The sequence below is a fragment of the Panthera onca genome, chromosome A1 (genome assembly GCF_046562875.1).
Source record: "Panthera onca isolate mPanOnc1 chromosome A1, mPanOnc1 haplotype 2, whole genome shotgun sequence".
Lineage (NCBI taxonomy): Eukaryota > Metazoa > Chordata > Mammalia > Carnivora > Felidae > Panthera > Panthera onca.
Genome location: NC_138339.1, coordinates 213461226 through 213476606, shown reverse-complemented (window position 1 = coordinate 213476606; position 15381 = coordinate 213461226). Strand labels below are relative to the sequence as shown.

Below are 15381 nucleotides of genomic sequence, written 5' to 3'. Positions count from 1 at the left end.
CCGTGGCCTTCAAAGATCGCGTGGACAATTTGTGCAGTGCTGCGTGCCAGATGAGGTAGTGCAGGGCTGTAAGGAAGGCAGCAGCACGGCCTCTTGATTGAAGGTAAAATATTCTCCTGCGTGCCCCAGAGGATAAGTGGAAATAAAACAGCATTGCAAAATTGCCTTGGTGATTGTGGCTTTTGCAGCTGCTGAGAGAGAATTGAGCAGCATTTTCTAGGGGAATGAAGCGGTAACATGTGAATGAGGTGCTGCGGAATTTACTTTGTGGATCTTTTTAAATATCACAGATATTCTTTATTTACCCCTGCTCCACCTTTTTCTAAAAAGAATTTAAGAGCACTTACGCAATGGAGTTACCGTAAATCAAAAATAGAAAAAAAACAAAGCCATAAAATCGGGGAGCCGGGAGGGAGAACGCTACGTGCCAAATTTGTTTCGGAGCTTCCTGGAAGCCAGAGGGAAGAAGGAGTTACCGTAAGTGCCCTGGTTCTTGAGGTCATCCTCTTAGTAACAGTGGCTTGCAAGATGGGTAGGTGACCCTCTGAGATGCCTCCCAGGAGGGGGTTTATCCCCAAATCCCTAATTAGCTGAACTTGGCCGTGCTTCCTGATGGCTGGGGAGAAGGGTAACTGCTTCCCACCTGCTACGGGCAGAGCGCCCTTGCTATGGGCAGAGAAAGAGGCGAAAGCACCCGTATCGCGCCCTCGCTGAGGGCCTGGGCGACGCTTTGCCCTCATCGTGCTGGTGACCTTGTGACGGGACCGGCCTTTCCGTTGCTTTCAGGTTACCGGATGCGATTAGGGTCTAGCACGGACAAGAAGGACTCGGGCCGCCTCCACGTGGACTTCGCCCAGGCCAGGGACGACTTCTACGAATGGGAATGCAAGCAGAGGATGCGCGCGCGCGAGGAGCGGCACCGGCGCAAGCTGGAGGAGGACCGGCTGCGGCCGCCCTCGCCGCCCGCGATCATGCACTACTCGGAGCACGAGGCCGCCCTGCTGGCCGACAAGCTGAAAGGTAGGAGGCCGCCGTCCCGGGCCTGCCCGGGCAGTAGCCCCTGCCCGCTGACTGACGGAGGAGCCCTGTGAGCCCCAAGCACCCCCGGCGTCTCCGCCCCTACACCTGCTGATTTCCTGCAGGCGAGGTCACCCCCGAAGCTTCCCCCTGCCGCCTGAGACAGAGCCCTGCCTCTTCCCGCCTGTGTCCTCCGTGCAGGTGCGTGTTGTCACTGAGCACGACTCACGGAAAGAGGGGAGAGGAGTCGCACGCAGAAGGCCCAGAGCTGGCTCCTGTCTTCCCACCTGTGATGAATGAGCTAGGCAGGTCGGGATCCCTGCCTTCAGAGATGGAGTTGAAGGGTCACTGCTAACACCTATGGAATAATTGGGGGCAGGGGACACTAGTGTATGTCACTTCTTTAACGTTTGCTGTGCTCCTCTCACGTGTTTGATGCTGTGGGGGAATAAAGGCATATGGGGGCTTTAGTACCTGCCCCAGGGAACTACAGATGATTGGGGAGGGGCCGGAATTTTAAGTCAGGACCACGTGTATGTGTGAATTCCCTTCCATCACCCATCAGAGTTGTATCATCTGAGCCACATCTGCATTTTACAGGCAAGTGACGAGTGACAGTCAGACCTTCCTCAGGCCGTTGGGCGTGTCAGGTTTTAAGGAGAGAAGGCAGGTTGCAGTCACTGGCCGCATGTAGGTGTCTCAAGTAAGCGATTAACTCAAGTCCAAAGCCAATGGCATGATTGCCGACCGATGTATGAGCAACGCGCTTTGGGAACACAGGGGCGAGTGTCAAGGAAGGTATATCAAGAAAATCATCACAGAGGAGAACTGTGCGGGGGAAACAAGGGTCCCCCCTGCCCCCCAGGAGAAAAAGGGCCTAAATACATCCTGGTCAGAGGCTGGAGCCCCAGGAGAAAAGACACAAGGAAGCAGAGAGGAATTTGGCCCAGGAGGAGAAAGGCACGTCACCTGTTCCAGGGTACACGAGAGCTGCATGGCAGCTTCTAGAGCGAGGTGAAGTGGGAAGAACAGTTGGGGGCCAGCGGGCAGAGCCCTGAAGGCTGCCGCTGGATTTGGGTTTTGTTCCTGAAGCAGCGGAGAGGCCATTAAAGATTTCTCATGAGAAGAGAGATGTGATTGATCGCTTGGAGTGTTTTAGAGCATAGCTAGTATATTGCTGGGAATGTGCAAAGTGGATTGGATGTTTTCATTAAATGAAATGTATGAAAGCTGCCCCAAACCTATTTTAGGACGACTGGAGGTTGACATTCTATATCTTTAAAAGAGAATTCTTTTATTTCTTCTAAACTTTATTTATTTGGAGAGAAAGACAGTGAGTGGGGGAGGAACAAAGAGAGAGAGAGAGAGAGAGAGAGAATCCCAAGCAGGCTCTGCACTGTCAGCACAGAGCCCAACATGGGGCTCGAACTCACGAACTGTGAGATCATGACCTGAGCCCAAATCAAGAGCCAGACGCTTAACCGACTGAGTCACCCAGGCCCCCCGAGAATTATTGTGAAACGGGCTTCTGCTTCTAGCCGTTTTCCCCCGGTCTGGCCTTGAGAACCCCTAATCAGCTGCAATTGTGACTGAAATGCCCCACTGTGACTACCAGGCCAGTCTTGCTTGTTGTGCTGCTCTGAAAGGGCCTGTCTTACAGACGTAAACACGTAGGTCATTGTCCCTTCAACAAAAAGCATACACAGTGCAAATACAGGCATCATCTCCCCTTTCCAGTCAGGCTACAAATCACAGGGAGTGGCCAGGAGGAGAAAGAACAACATCCTCAGCCGGGAATGTGGATTTTGGAACAAACTGGCTTTTTTTCTTTAATATCCTGTACATTGTGTATTATCGGCTTACGCACTACACCTAGACATGACAAAAACTAGCACCTTGGTTCTGTGACCTCTTGGAGGAGTTTCACAGAAGTCTGGCATCCCCCTGTTCTTTTTAAGAAACCAGCACGGAAACGTCTGTGCACGTAAGAGGAACGTGGCATTGCCTTCCCTGCTGGAGGATCACAGATTGGGATGTCAATTTGGTGAAGTAATTTGCAAGCTTTGCCATTTCAAAAATATATATTTATATAGATGAGTATAATTTGCAGAATTTCGAAGCTGCACCTTTGCCAAGTACTGTGTGATCCCTTGAGAGAACAGATTGGAAAATTTAATAGATGGCAGTTACAGTAGAATGAACTAGCTGGGGATACATCTCAGGCAACAGTCAGGTAATATCAAGCTTGACAATTTCAACCCAAGCACAGAGTTTGGAATATAAACAGCATTTAATTGCCTAGGAAATTGGCTGCCTCAGAGAGGAAATCCACTCCATGCTCCTTATAACGCTGCAAAACCAGACAGGAGGAGCCAAGGAAACTGCTGCCCTGAAGATGATTTCATTGATGTAGGGATAAAAAAAAAAAAAAAAAAAAAAAATGCAGTCAAAACCCAAGGTAAAGAAGCCTGGATAAAAAAGAAAATGGAACTGCAATCTGAAAATACCTAATTGGATTTGATTTTTTTTTTTCCCCCTCCACTGGGAAATCATACTCTCTTAGGTTTATTCCATTTTCCCCCATTTTACATTGTACTTGTTTATTCTTGCAGTTTCCTTTTGGAAAATCAGCTTTATCTAGCAACATCTGTACAAGCCAACCCTATGTATGACCCACAAGGCCCTCCACTGCATCCTGCCTAGTGTTAAAACAATGCACATAGTAAATGCTTAATTCCTTTTTCTCTTCCTCAGCTATTTGGATCTCTTGAGTATGTTGCATTTCTGGGCAGTGGTGCCACCGGGTGTGATCGGAAATGTGCAGGCAGCCATCATCCCACTTGTGGGGCTCTTTACCACATATCTGGGACCTTGCTAAGCACCGCAGGGAAGACAACAGCATGCAAGCCTCTACTTCACAGCGTTTAGGCTTCTGGAATGATAGAGGCAATTACAAAGCACCGTATACTTCCCACTACCGTGTGTGAGAAGTGCCCCGTGCCTTCCCAGGAGTGACTCGGGACCCAACTGGACAGTGACGGGGTGAGGGGGCAGATCTTCTGAAACCAGCTAACCCCAGATTCTGTGGCCACGGGGCCTTCTTGAAGGCGGAGGAAACTTCGAGTTGTAATTGTGTAGTGTCTAAGGCAGCGTCTGTTACGTTAATACAAATTCTAAAAAAGAAAATTAGCGGGCACCCTGCTGATTAAATAGACATTGTTCTGAGACAATTCAACTTAATGAAGACTGACTGGGAAGTAACTGCTCACAGACCCAAAGTTTATAGCATGGCTTTGAGAAAGTGAGCAGGAGCTCAATAACACCATAATTACACTTTATTGGAAACAGTAGCACCAGGCAGATGAGATAATGAATTTCAGTGTGTCTAACACAGACCATCCACCCCTGGAGGAACCCTGTGTTTGGACTGGGGAAGGAAGAGATTGATTAGACGGTGAGAAAGATGATATCCTCATTCACTGGAGATTTCTCCTGGCAAGAGCATTTAAAAGTTTTTGTGTACTTTTCCCCCCTTTGGAAAGCTTCGCATAATCTTTCATTATGCGATGAAATGAAGAGTTTCTCTGTGCCATCAGGTGAAGTTTTGACAAAGCTTTGAAGCAGTGCCCTTGGGATCCCCTGATGTGTCATCATGAATTCAGTTCTCCTGGGATCCGCATTCATAATTTCCGGAGGGCTAGGCTCTGATTTGCATACAGAATGGCCCAGTGTCAGCCTGCCAGAGGCAGAAGGGGAGGGAGGGCTGCCGGCATTTTGCTGCGGCGGTTGTCAATATTTATGGTTCCAAGAAAGTAAAAATCAATAATGCTCTAAGCCAAGTGGAAGTTCCATTAGCTAAAAGCCAGGCTTCCGTCTTAGGGCAAGGGAAATAAGCACAGGAGCCTGTTGGAGAATCACTTCCGTGGGTGTCACTGACCTTCACAGAGGCAAGACAGGCCGTTTCACCTAGAAACGTTTTGCATGACCCCAAAGCAGGAATAATCAGTGCATTTTCATATTGCCACCCCCTCCCTTAATTTTTTTTCATTTTTACAGGTACTGAGTAATTGGGGGAGATTGTGTGTGTGTGTGTGTGTGTGTGTGTGTGTATGTGTTGAAGGGAGAGGAGTGCATTAACCATTTGTCTCGCCTCTCCTGCGATCTGTGATTTGGGGGATAGATAAGGTAACAACACCCCTTTTAATGGTTAATTGAGTAGCCAGAAGAATGGAGACTTGCTTAGAGATGTCCAGGCTTGAGGGACGTTTTAGGACTATTGTAGTAGGAGTGCTTGGGCCATCCTGGAATCCTCATTCTGCTTGGATCACTATGTGACTCCACACTGTGAGCTATTTCCAGCTATCATAAACGCCAGAAATCAGTGACAGCATTCACTGTGTGTGTGTGTGTGTGTGTGTGTGTGTGTGTGTGTACGTGTGTCTGTATCCCCATTTTTGGAGGAAAAAATTGTGTTGTAGAACATCTTCCTTTTATCTCATTCTTGGGATATGTTATTCAAACACTGATCTCCTCTCCTGTTATTCCTTTATAGACCCAGCCATAAATAAGGGTACTACAGCCCGCCTAAGTTTTCATATTCAGTGCTCATGGCCTGGCTCTCATCCTACCTATTGTTCTGAAAATCAAGGCCAGATCTCCCTCTGCACACAAAGGGGGAAAAAAAACCTGCTTACCAATTTGAGGCCTTTTTCCCCTTGATTATTGGTTTGTCACTTTGATTGAAGTTCACCACGTTCCCACCTGCTGAGTCCTGGGCTCTGTGTCCTTGTCCTAGAGTGACACATGCAACTATTGCATGGACCTGGCCTTTGAGGAGCTACAGTTCAAAGGTGGCTAAAGCATGCTCTGGCAGTGGAAACATAACTTACAAATATATAATTGACACGTGCCTATGATTTTGTTTAACTCATTCATTAATGAGAGAATCAGTAAGGTGTTAAAACTGGTTCAAAAGAAAATGTGCTTTATAATGATTGGTATTTTCTACTGGACGATAGTTCGTCTGTGTTGTTATGGAGAATTATTCACATTGTTATCAGCTCCCCACAATCTATGTTCTGTCCCTAAAGGGTTGTAAGATAGCCTAGTCAAAGGCAATTAAAGATTCACTCCCCTATAGAATCAGATAATTCCGGGGCTGGGGGGCGATGGAGAGGGTCTTCTGGGCCATGCCCAGGATTCCGCTACAAAGATCTGCAGTAGTCTCTATGCCCATTTCCAAGTCTTTGACATTTTTTTCACATTTTCTTTTCTGGGACAGGGATGACGGATGTTTAAGCACCTGTTCTTTAAATGGGGGCAGGGAGGTTAGGGACAGGGATTCACAGAGCTCAGAAGAATCACGTCAAACCCTTTCAGTAACCTCCACTATCTCAGGTGCCACTTTCCATTTCAAGGTCTCGTGATCTTTTAACATAGATGAGCTCCCAGCCAGTTTCCCTGGTTTTCACTGACTGATTTCTTCCAGTGCTTCCAAAACTTTAATGTGCATTTGAATCACTTGGAGTAGGAGATTCTGAATCAGGAAGCCTGAGTCAGGGTGAGTCTGCATTTTCAAGGAGCTCCCAAATGAGGCTCAAGCTTAGTCTTTGAATGGCGAAGATTTATCCCATATGCAGTTTTTGAAGCGCCTCCTATGTCACAGGTGCTCAATAAACATGGAAGAGAGGGACAGAGAAGGAGGTTGATGAGGTCTGAAGGAGCCAGAAACAAAATGAGATGGGTATGGGATTCAGGTAGTGACAGTAAAGGGATAATAGTCATTACAATATTATTTATTCCTCACAAAACTAAAAGCAATCATTATCTTCCCAGAATTAAAAATGCTTTCAAAAAGATTTTTGAGTCATTTGATAAGCTGCTTAGCGCCTTTCTGCAGAAGGCTCTGCTTCTCTGTGATTATCTGACATCATTCTTAACTTTCATTGCCAGTGGCGATGACCTCAGAGGCCTGAAGGGTAAAAGGACCAGCTAGCCTAAGTGCCAGAGAACATTTATCTCTGGGAGACAATGTGAAAACACTCTTTAACATGAAATTAAAATGTTTATTACTGGGGCGCCTGGGTGGCTCAGTCAGTTAAGCGTGTGGCTTAGGCTCAGGTCATGATCTCACAGTTTCAGATTTCGAGCCCGGCATCTGACTCTGCAATGACAGTGCTCCCTCTCACTCGCTCGCTCTCTCTCTCTCTCTCTCAAAATAAATAAGCTTTAAAAAATGTTGATTACTAACTGATGTTTCCGAACTTCTGACCATCGAATTTGTGGCTCTCTAGCGAGAATCACTGCAAGTCTATTAGAAATAGTGTAACCCAATATAGATAAATTGCCAAGTGAAAAACTCAGAGTGACCAGAAGATTGCAGTATGTTTTAGAAGTTTCATTCTCACGTTAGCCCTTCAAAACTGGAGACAGATCCATAAGCCAACCATTGACTATATAGAGTGACTGATGTTTTAGTAGAAGGATATGGAGGGAATTGTGAAAACGTAGCAAATGGACGCTCAATTCATGTTAGGGTTACAGAAAAGCTGCTTTGATGAAAGACACTGAGGCTGAATCTTGAGGGAAACGTAACAGTTACCCAGGTGTCCAGAAACGTGAAGGCTCCTGGAATGAACACACAGAGCACGGAAAGGCAGGGAGGCGTGGCCATGGTGCTTACCAAAGAGGAGAATGGTAAGGGAACGGGGGTTGAAGGGGAAAATGCAAATCAAGAAAAGCCATGAAGCAGACATGTGCGGTAACCCAGGTGTGACGTGGTAAGGACCCTGGTTAGAAAACACTGCACAATTTTTAATGAGCAAATGGTCCATATTCGCCCGTTAATACGGCAATTTTCCCAGCTCTTGCTGTGGAAAAAGGCACGTCTGCCCATTCTAGTTTCTAAACTGCACCCGTGTTCAGAGTTATGCCTGAGCATGTTCACAGGAAGTATTTGGAATTTTTGTAAATGCATCTTTGATGTGATTTTTATGAGCAGTGTTAATTTCTTTTCACATGAATAGCTTTAATAATGCTGCCATCTAAATCCTGTTTAAATTAGTTTATATTGTTTTCTGTTTTCTCAGTGATCTTTCCACTGAATCCAAAATTGAACTTACAGTTGGATATTGAAAATGACCGCTCCCAATACACTTCTGTAGCCATTCAGAGTGAGTTGCTGAGTTAGTCTTAATTAATATAAAGTCACTTCTTACGTAGCAACAGATACTGACCGAACTTACCGATTGTGCCTTAACTAATGTTTTCACATTTAATTTGCATGTCAGTACATCAATTATATATTGGCCTGGAAGTTTCAGAAAGTTCAGAAATGAGGATGAAATTGGGAGTTCTCGAAACTACATACATCTTTTAAGCTAAGCTAATGGCATTTTGCGTGCTATTGACTTGTGCTACATATTTTTTAACACTTGTTAAAATGTGAGCAAGTCTCTTCCCTGCTTACTTTTTTTTTTTAATTTTTTTTAATGTTTATTTATTTTTGAGATAGAGAGAGACAGAGCATGAATGGGGGAGGGGCAGAGAGAGAGGGAGACACAGAATCGGAAGCAGGCTCCAGGCTCTGAGCCGTCAGCCCAGAGCCTGATGCGGGGCTCAAACTCACGAACCGTGAGATCGTGACCTGAGCTGAAGTCGGACGCTCAACCGACTGAGCCACCCAGGTGCCCCCCCACCCCCCGCTTACTTTTTAAATTGTATATTTTCAATTGCCCAGTCCTAAAACTGCTGTTTCTCTTTTTGAAAACTATCAATTAACTCTGATCTGCTGGTGAACTTATGCCCTCCGTCCTGGACAGGAAGAAAAATAAAGTTTGGTTTTCAGGTCCTTTGAGCAAACACACATTTTTAAATTTTAAGTGTGTTCTCCCTGACAGTAAATTAGTGTATTTACGAACTGAGTTACCACAAGCAAGAGAAAGAACAACCAGTAACAGGAGGGAAAGACGGATGGAACGGGGATGTTCTATCTCCTTGTAAGGTTGACAACAAAATCTTAGAGGGTTTTTTTTTTCCCCCCTCTGTGTTATATACAGATAAAAGTCCCAGGAAAGGCGAGAAATGGTACATAAAGTCAGTGTTTTCTTTTTTGTTGTTATTTTTTAAGAGGGGAGGAAAAAAAGACTTCTTATAAGTGTTAGGTTTATTCATGCTGTCTTTTGGGAGGTCCATTCTCCTAACATCTATTGGCGGGGAGAGAGGTAGCGAGTATGCGCGGGAGGCAAAATTTATTCTGACTGTAACGGTCACAGTGGGCCTCTCACAAACATAATGCTAAATTATGGGCCTCTCCATGGGCTGAACGTAATGTTAAGTTGTATGATGGATTTTATCTTACACAAGCCGCTCCGGTCCATGAAATGAGATAAGAAACCACTGCAGCTGGAGTTCACCGAGGGTTGAGCTCAGCCTGAAATTCCGGAGTTAACAAAATTGGATGAGCCAGCTGTGAGACTGCACGCGTGTGTTCTGTGCCTGTGCGTGGAGATTTTCGAGGAAGGGCGTCTTTCCCTCGCAGCGTGCCCAGTGGGCCAGTTCTCTCCTCTGGCCCAAGTGTGAGGGCAGAGGGGGGCAGGTTTGCCCTGAAAAAAGGCTTTGATCCCCAACCCCAGACTGCCTCTGCCTCTGCCTCAGGGGGAGAGGGCCTGGGTGGGTGCTGATGGGTAGCGTGTGTCTGATCGCTACTTCCACCCTGGAAAAAGCAGAGCACGCTCCACGCACCCTGGGTCAGGCTGACCCTGCCTTCGTTCGGGGTGCGTACCTCTGGGCAAGCAACAGCCACAGCAAGGAAGTTGTGCCCCCGTCTGGGAAAGGGACTCTGGCAGAAAAGGTACTAATGGTGTTTCTACGGCGCACTATGAAATTCACAAAGCACCCCCACGAACGAAGGCTTTGTATGCTGTATAACATGCCAACAGCAAGTGGTTGATTAAAGAACATCTGGTGAATGAGATAAAATAGAACTCCTTTACCAAACATGAATCACGCTCCGTCCAGTCATCTGGGGGGTATATATGTATATGCGTTTGTATGCATATATAAACAATATATAACATAGGAAATAAATGCACACACAAACACACACACACAACGCATAAGGAGGTTTTTGATCTTCCTCCAGGAGAGGGAACATAATAGGCACTCAGTATTTACCAAATAAATTCTAAGAATCTACATCGTCCGGTGTAATTTTGCTCCCAATTTTTAGAATTCAGAGTCTACCTCGTTTTCTGGAAAAATGTAGGATATTTTCCTTAAGTCACATGTTCCAAGGGTAGAAAAATTCAAGTGGAAGACTTCTCCCCTCCAGTTTGCCTGGGAAGTACGCAGTGAGCCTTCAGCAGTAGGATCGATTAATGTTGTGATAATTGACATACAGCTTCCAGTTCTAATTAACTTAATTACCTTCAGACTTGCTTTTTTTTTTTTCTACTTCTAAGCCATACAACACAGGTCTGTTCCAGTAACCATTCCCAAACAGGCAAGTTTACTTGTTTTCTTTCAGATAAACTTTATCATTTATTTACAGGTGGAACCTCATTGCCCACTCCGTGCACCCCACCCCCTCCACAGCACACACATACCTCAAACCAAGTTCAAGTGGACTCTAGTAGGCTTCCAGATGGCTTCCACAGACAACACTGACCACTCAGGGAACAAGCCCTCTTTTGTTGAAAACAAGGAAATGTTTTGTTTTTCAGCTGAATCGAGGCTGTTCTATTAAATGTAAAGCGAAATTAGTTTTGAACTGGAGCAGAAAAAGAACTGACTAATTCCTACAACCCCTTTGGGAACAATATCTTCTGTTACATCCGGTTTTAAAATAGTCTAATCTGTCATCCATATTTTGCCACTAACTCAGCTGAATCTAAGTCATATAACTAGTTTCACTGTATAATAGATCTGATAAGAGAATCTTGAAAAATGCAGTAGGGACCCAATAGGTTAATGACAGTTTTCTGAGCCACTCTTGAGAAAGAGAAATCAGGATTTGGTGCGCCATGTTACCAAGAATGCCCAGAACAGATCTAAAACTAAGCTCACCGGGTTGGTAGATGAGAGAGTGAGCTGCCATGTATTTCTTGGATGGCTCTATGACACCATAGAGTCAGATGTGAAAGGGACGGCTAAGAAACGCTAGCACGGTTAGCCTTAGGGAAGCTAATTTGTCAAGTTCCAAAGATGTATCCATTAAGATGGCCCATGTTCTGTCTTTTGAGAAGAACCAGAGGAAAGTACGTGTCCTTGCCTTGGCATGATTTGTACTTGGTGGTTTTCCATTTCCAGATGATAGCAAGTTTTCAGAGGCTATCACAGTGCTACTCTCCTGGATTGAGCGAGGGGAAGTTAACCGGCGTTCTGCCAACCAGTTCTATTCCATGGTGCAGTCAGCCAATAGCCACGTCCGCCGGCTGATGAACGAAAAAGCCACCCATGAGCAGGAGATGGAAGAAGCCAAGGAGAATTTTAAAAATGCCTTAACTGGAATCCTCACTCAATGTAAGTAAAATTTGGGGGGCCATCTGTTTTGCTGTGGTTTTGCCTTTTCTTTTGTATTCATTTAGTTTTTGTTTTCATGTGGGGGTAAGTAGATCAATAATTTCCCATTTTACTCCATATCAAATGGCACACCTCATAACCGATTTCATGTTCTGTGGCAACTTGGAGGAACACGGACCCCGCCCTGAGAGCTTACTTCTCAAGGTGAGCAACATTTCTGTAGCTTTTCCTCAGAACACCAAACCCGGCCACCGGGGCAGGGCACCAGATGCTTCTGTGCCTGCTGGACCCACCGCAGCTCACAGCACACCTGCAGGGTGGCCACCCTTTACCTGGGGGCCGTCCCCACAGACCTGTGTGTCCTCCCAGTGCTGGGACAGTAGGAAGCAGACCCCGAACACATTGTCCTTGAGCTCTGTTTAGGAGGAAGGTATCATCAGAAAAACTCCTCCCCAGGATCCTTTATTTGAGGTGAGCTCTGGCTGTCGACATGGGCAACTCAGGAGTAGAGGAGGGTTTTCTGCAGTATTATTTTTTTTGTCCTTTCTTCATCTGGAAAGCAGATTGCCTTAACCGCTTAATGCTGGCGATTTTTCATGTCCAGACCCTAAACTGATGAAGGGGTCTAAATGGGCTTGCTCATAGAACAATAGTCGGGGTAATTACCCAGGGCTCTATTCAAAAAAAAAAAGGGCGTATATTTTTTTTATGGGCACTCTGTCTGTGTCTGTAGTTAACGTCACAGTGGCATAATGCATTACAGTTGCGGATGTTCCCCGGGTCGGTAAAAGCCACCGAATGACACTGTAACAATGCCGTGCTCCATCCCCTACCAGGTGCAGGGTGCCATGTGGGACGGGGATATATGCGATTTACATATTCATTCTGAGAATAAGTATTATTTTCAATGATATAACGTGCCAAAATGTCGAGCGCCTCTTTCATCGGTGCAAACCCAAGGGATAATGTATCTGTTCGGATGAGGAGAGAGGGGGGCATGAAAAACCAGGCTCTCGAGTGGAAAAGGGTTTTCTATGACTCTGTTGTCAGGCCTTTTTCGCGGCAGCATTAAAATACGTAAGAATCTCTCAAACGTGAACTCTGATAGGTGACCAGATATCCAGTGTGAGATCAACCCGAGACACCTGTCTTTATAGAAAAGGAATAGGAAAGAACAGAAGTGTCGTCTCCTCAGACCATTCTCACACCACCTTCTCGTGATTCCTACTCTGAGGGATGACCCTTCTTCACGTGGCCGTGCCCGTCCAGCAGTTCTGAAGTTAGGGTTACCAGGGATAGGATGAGAAACCCTAATATCAATGCCCCCTTTAAAAGGAGGGCCGTGCAGCATGGATTAGCAGGTGGAGGGGAGGTAAGGCTGGATTGGTAATGGAGAAAAGGAAGAGAGCGAAAGGCCACTCGACTCTTAAAAACACAGCCCTTGCAGAATGATGGCAAACCAGGTGCCCGAACACTGGGATATTCTGGGTATCTCTTGCTCACCAGCATCAATTTCATAATATATTTTCGTTCCCGTGACTTCACTGTCCCACCTGGCAGGGAAGACTCAACCCTTGACTCCAACAGCGAAGGTAGGAAGGGAACCACGCATTAGAATAGGGAAGTTTAGTGCTCTTTGGCAATACCCGTGGAAAGAAGCATGTGTTAAAAAGGGGCCCAGATCCTGTGGCTGAAAGAAGGCCACGCCACGTGCCTAACATTACCCAGGGGTGAGCTGGCCTAGGCTGGGGGATCCAAACATCAGCACTGTATTCCTGATAAATCGAGGCTGAATTGGACCATGAGGTTGAGGTCTGTTGCAACAATGCGCTTCCTACTGTGGGACCTCTGGATGAGCAAGCATCTGGCCACAAGCAGGCCTGAAGAACTGTTCCCACACTGCACAGCCAGGAGGGGGAGGAGAGGGAGGAGGAGGGAAGTAAGGGGAGGGGAGGAGGGAGAAGAAGAAGAGGCAGGAGGAGGAGGAAGGGAGGAGGGGAAAAGGGGGAAGGGAAGAAGGAAGGAGGGAGAAGGAGGAGGCCCCCATCATGTCTTTTTTTACAGGCTCAAATCATGCAAGATAAAAAGAAGGGGAAAGAAAAGAAAGAGGACAGGGTTGCACCTTTAGAGCGAGACAGCAAAACTTGCCCAAAGAGCCCCAACAGCCTTCCGTTTCTGTCTCGTTGTGCAGAATTATTACACGTGTTGGTGCCTAGCTACAAGGAAAATGGGAAATATGCTTTTCTGACGGGACCCATTGCTCCCCAGAATAAAACCGGAGGTCTCAGAGTAAAGAAGGAGCGGGGGGACGGGGGGGGGGGGGGTTGTGGATGGCTGCCCAGAGGCATTTTGCAGGTCCTGCCATACGCGGCCCCTCCCGTCCCACTTTTACTCCTGTCCTATCTGTTTTTCACACGTCGCCTAGTGGGATTCACATCGTATCTCCCCACTTCAGCCCCTTGAGTAGCTTCCCATTGCACGAATAATATTCCCTCCGCAGCCCGCGGGCTCTCCACACCTGCCTCTTCAGCTCCGTCTTCCCTCGACTCTCCACGCGTCCTTCCCATGGGCCTCCCCCCTGCTGAGCCCTTCAGAACCAACTCCCACCCCAGAGCCTTTGCACCTCTGTCCCTCTGTCTGACTTGCACTTCCCCCCACTCCACATGCGTGAATCCTTCCCATCCTTTAGGTCTTGGCTGGGAGCCCACCCTTCAGAGAGGCCTTTCAACACGCCCCCTCCCCCATAGGCTCACCACCCACTGCGAGTTCAAGGTCCTCCAGAGCACTTAGCAAATGTGCAGCGGTGTGATAATTCGTCGGCTTTTGCTGATTAGTCTTCCACGCACCCCAAGTGTCTGGAACATAGGAACAGGATGATGAGTAAGTGAGTGCGTGAGTAATGGGAAGGGCAGCAGGAAGGAAGCCTGAAACCGTTCAGAAGTTCCCGGGGACCTTGGAGAGTAGTTTGGTATCAGTAGCAGCATGGTCCCGGGGTCCCGGGCCTCGACTCTGCAGGCGTAATCACACAGATCGAGAAGCCCAGTAGCTGTGCTTTCGGCGGGAACTGCTGTACTTTACCGGACCCCCCGGAGCAGGCTGGGGGGGTATTTGCATGGAAGAGTCAGCAGAAGAATTCATGTTGGCATTCCTCAGTCCTACTGTCCCACAACCTGTCCGTGAGAGACACCCCCCCTACCCCCAGCCCCGGACTTTAATTCTGGGGAAGTATTTCAGCAGCCAGCAGAGACTGTGAAAAGTCTCAGCGGACGCCACCAGCCCACAGTGCTGTCTCCGTGGTGCCCATCCCAGCCATGGCGGACCTGAGGGGCCTTCGCGGGCCCCGATGGCTGAGACCCGTCAGGACACCTTGAAGGTGGGAGAGACCTTAGAGGGGAGCCTGAGCTGGAATCAAGGCTCTAGGGTAGAACAGGAAGATTGCACGTCCCAGTGAACAGCCTCAGACTTTTCCACTCTTTCCCGTGTGCTTTTGCAAAGATGACTACTCCCCAGACGCAAAGGGGAGCCGAAGCCTACCTTTCATCACGCAAATGTGTGATCCCATCTCATACCAGGTGCAGGGTGCCATGTGGGACAGGGATATATGCGATTTACATATTCATTCTGAGAATAAGTATTATTTTCAATGATATAATGTGCCAAAATGTCGAGCGCCTCTTTCATCGGTGCAAACCCAAGGGATAGTGTATCTGTTCAGATGAGAAGAGAGAGGGGCATGAAAAACAAGGCTCTCGAGTGGGAAAGGGTTTTCTATGCGGCAACGTGGCCAAGCTGCTAGGTGTGTGCACATTTCATCACCCTCTGAAGGTTAAACACATCTCGTTT

General features: G+C 47.1%; 1 protein-coding gene across 10 annotated transcripts in view; it reads left to right on the top strand.

Annotated features, from left to right (window-relative positions):
• The window catches only part of ENOX1 (ecto-NOX disulfide-thiol exchanger 1), a 555654-nt gene that overhangs the window by 403330 nt on the left and 136943 nt on the right, over window positions 1-15381 (top strand). For all 10 annotated transcript variants that reach the window (XM_078433342.2, XM_078433340.2, XM_078433328.2 and 7 more), the window contains 2 exons: window positions 787-1020; window positions 11326-11538. In XM_078433342.2, the coding sequence (XP_078289468.1) occupies window positions 787-1020; window positions 11326-11538 (447 nt within the window). The remainder of the gene's footprint in view (window positions 1-786; window positions 1021-11325; window positions 11539-15381) is intronic.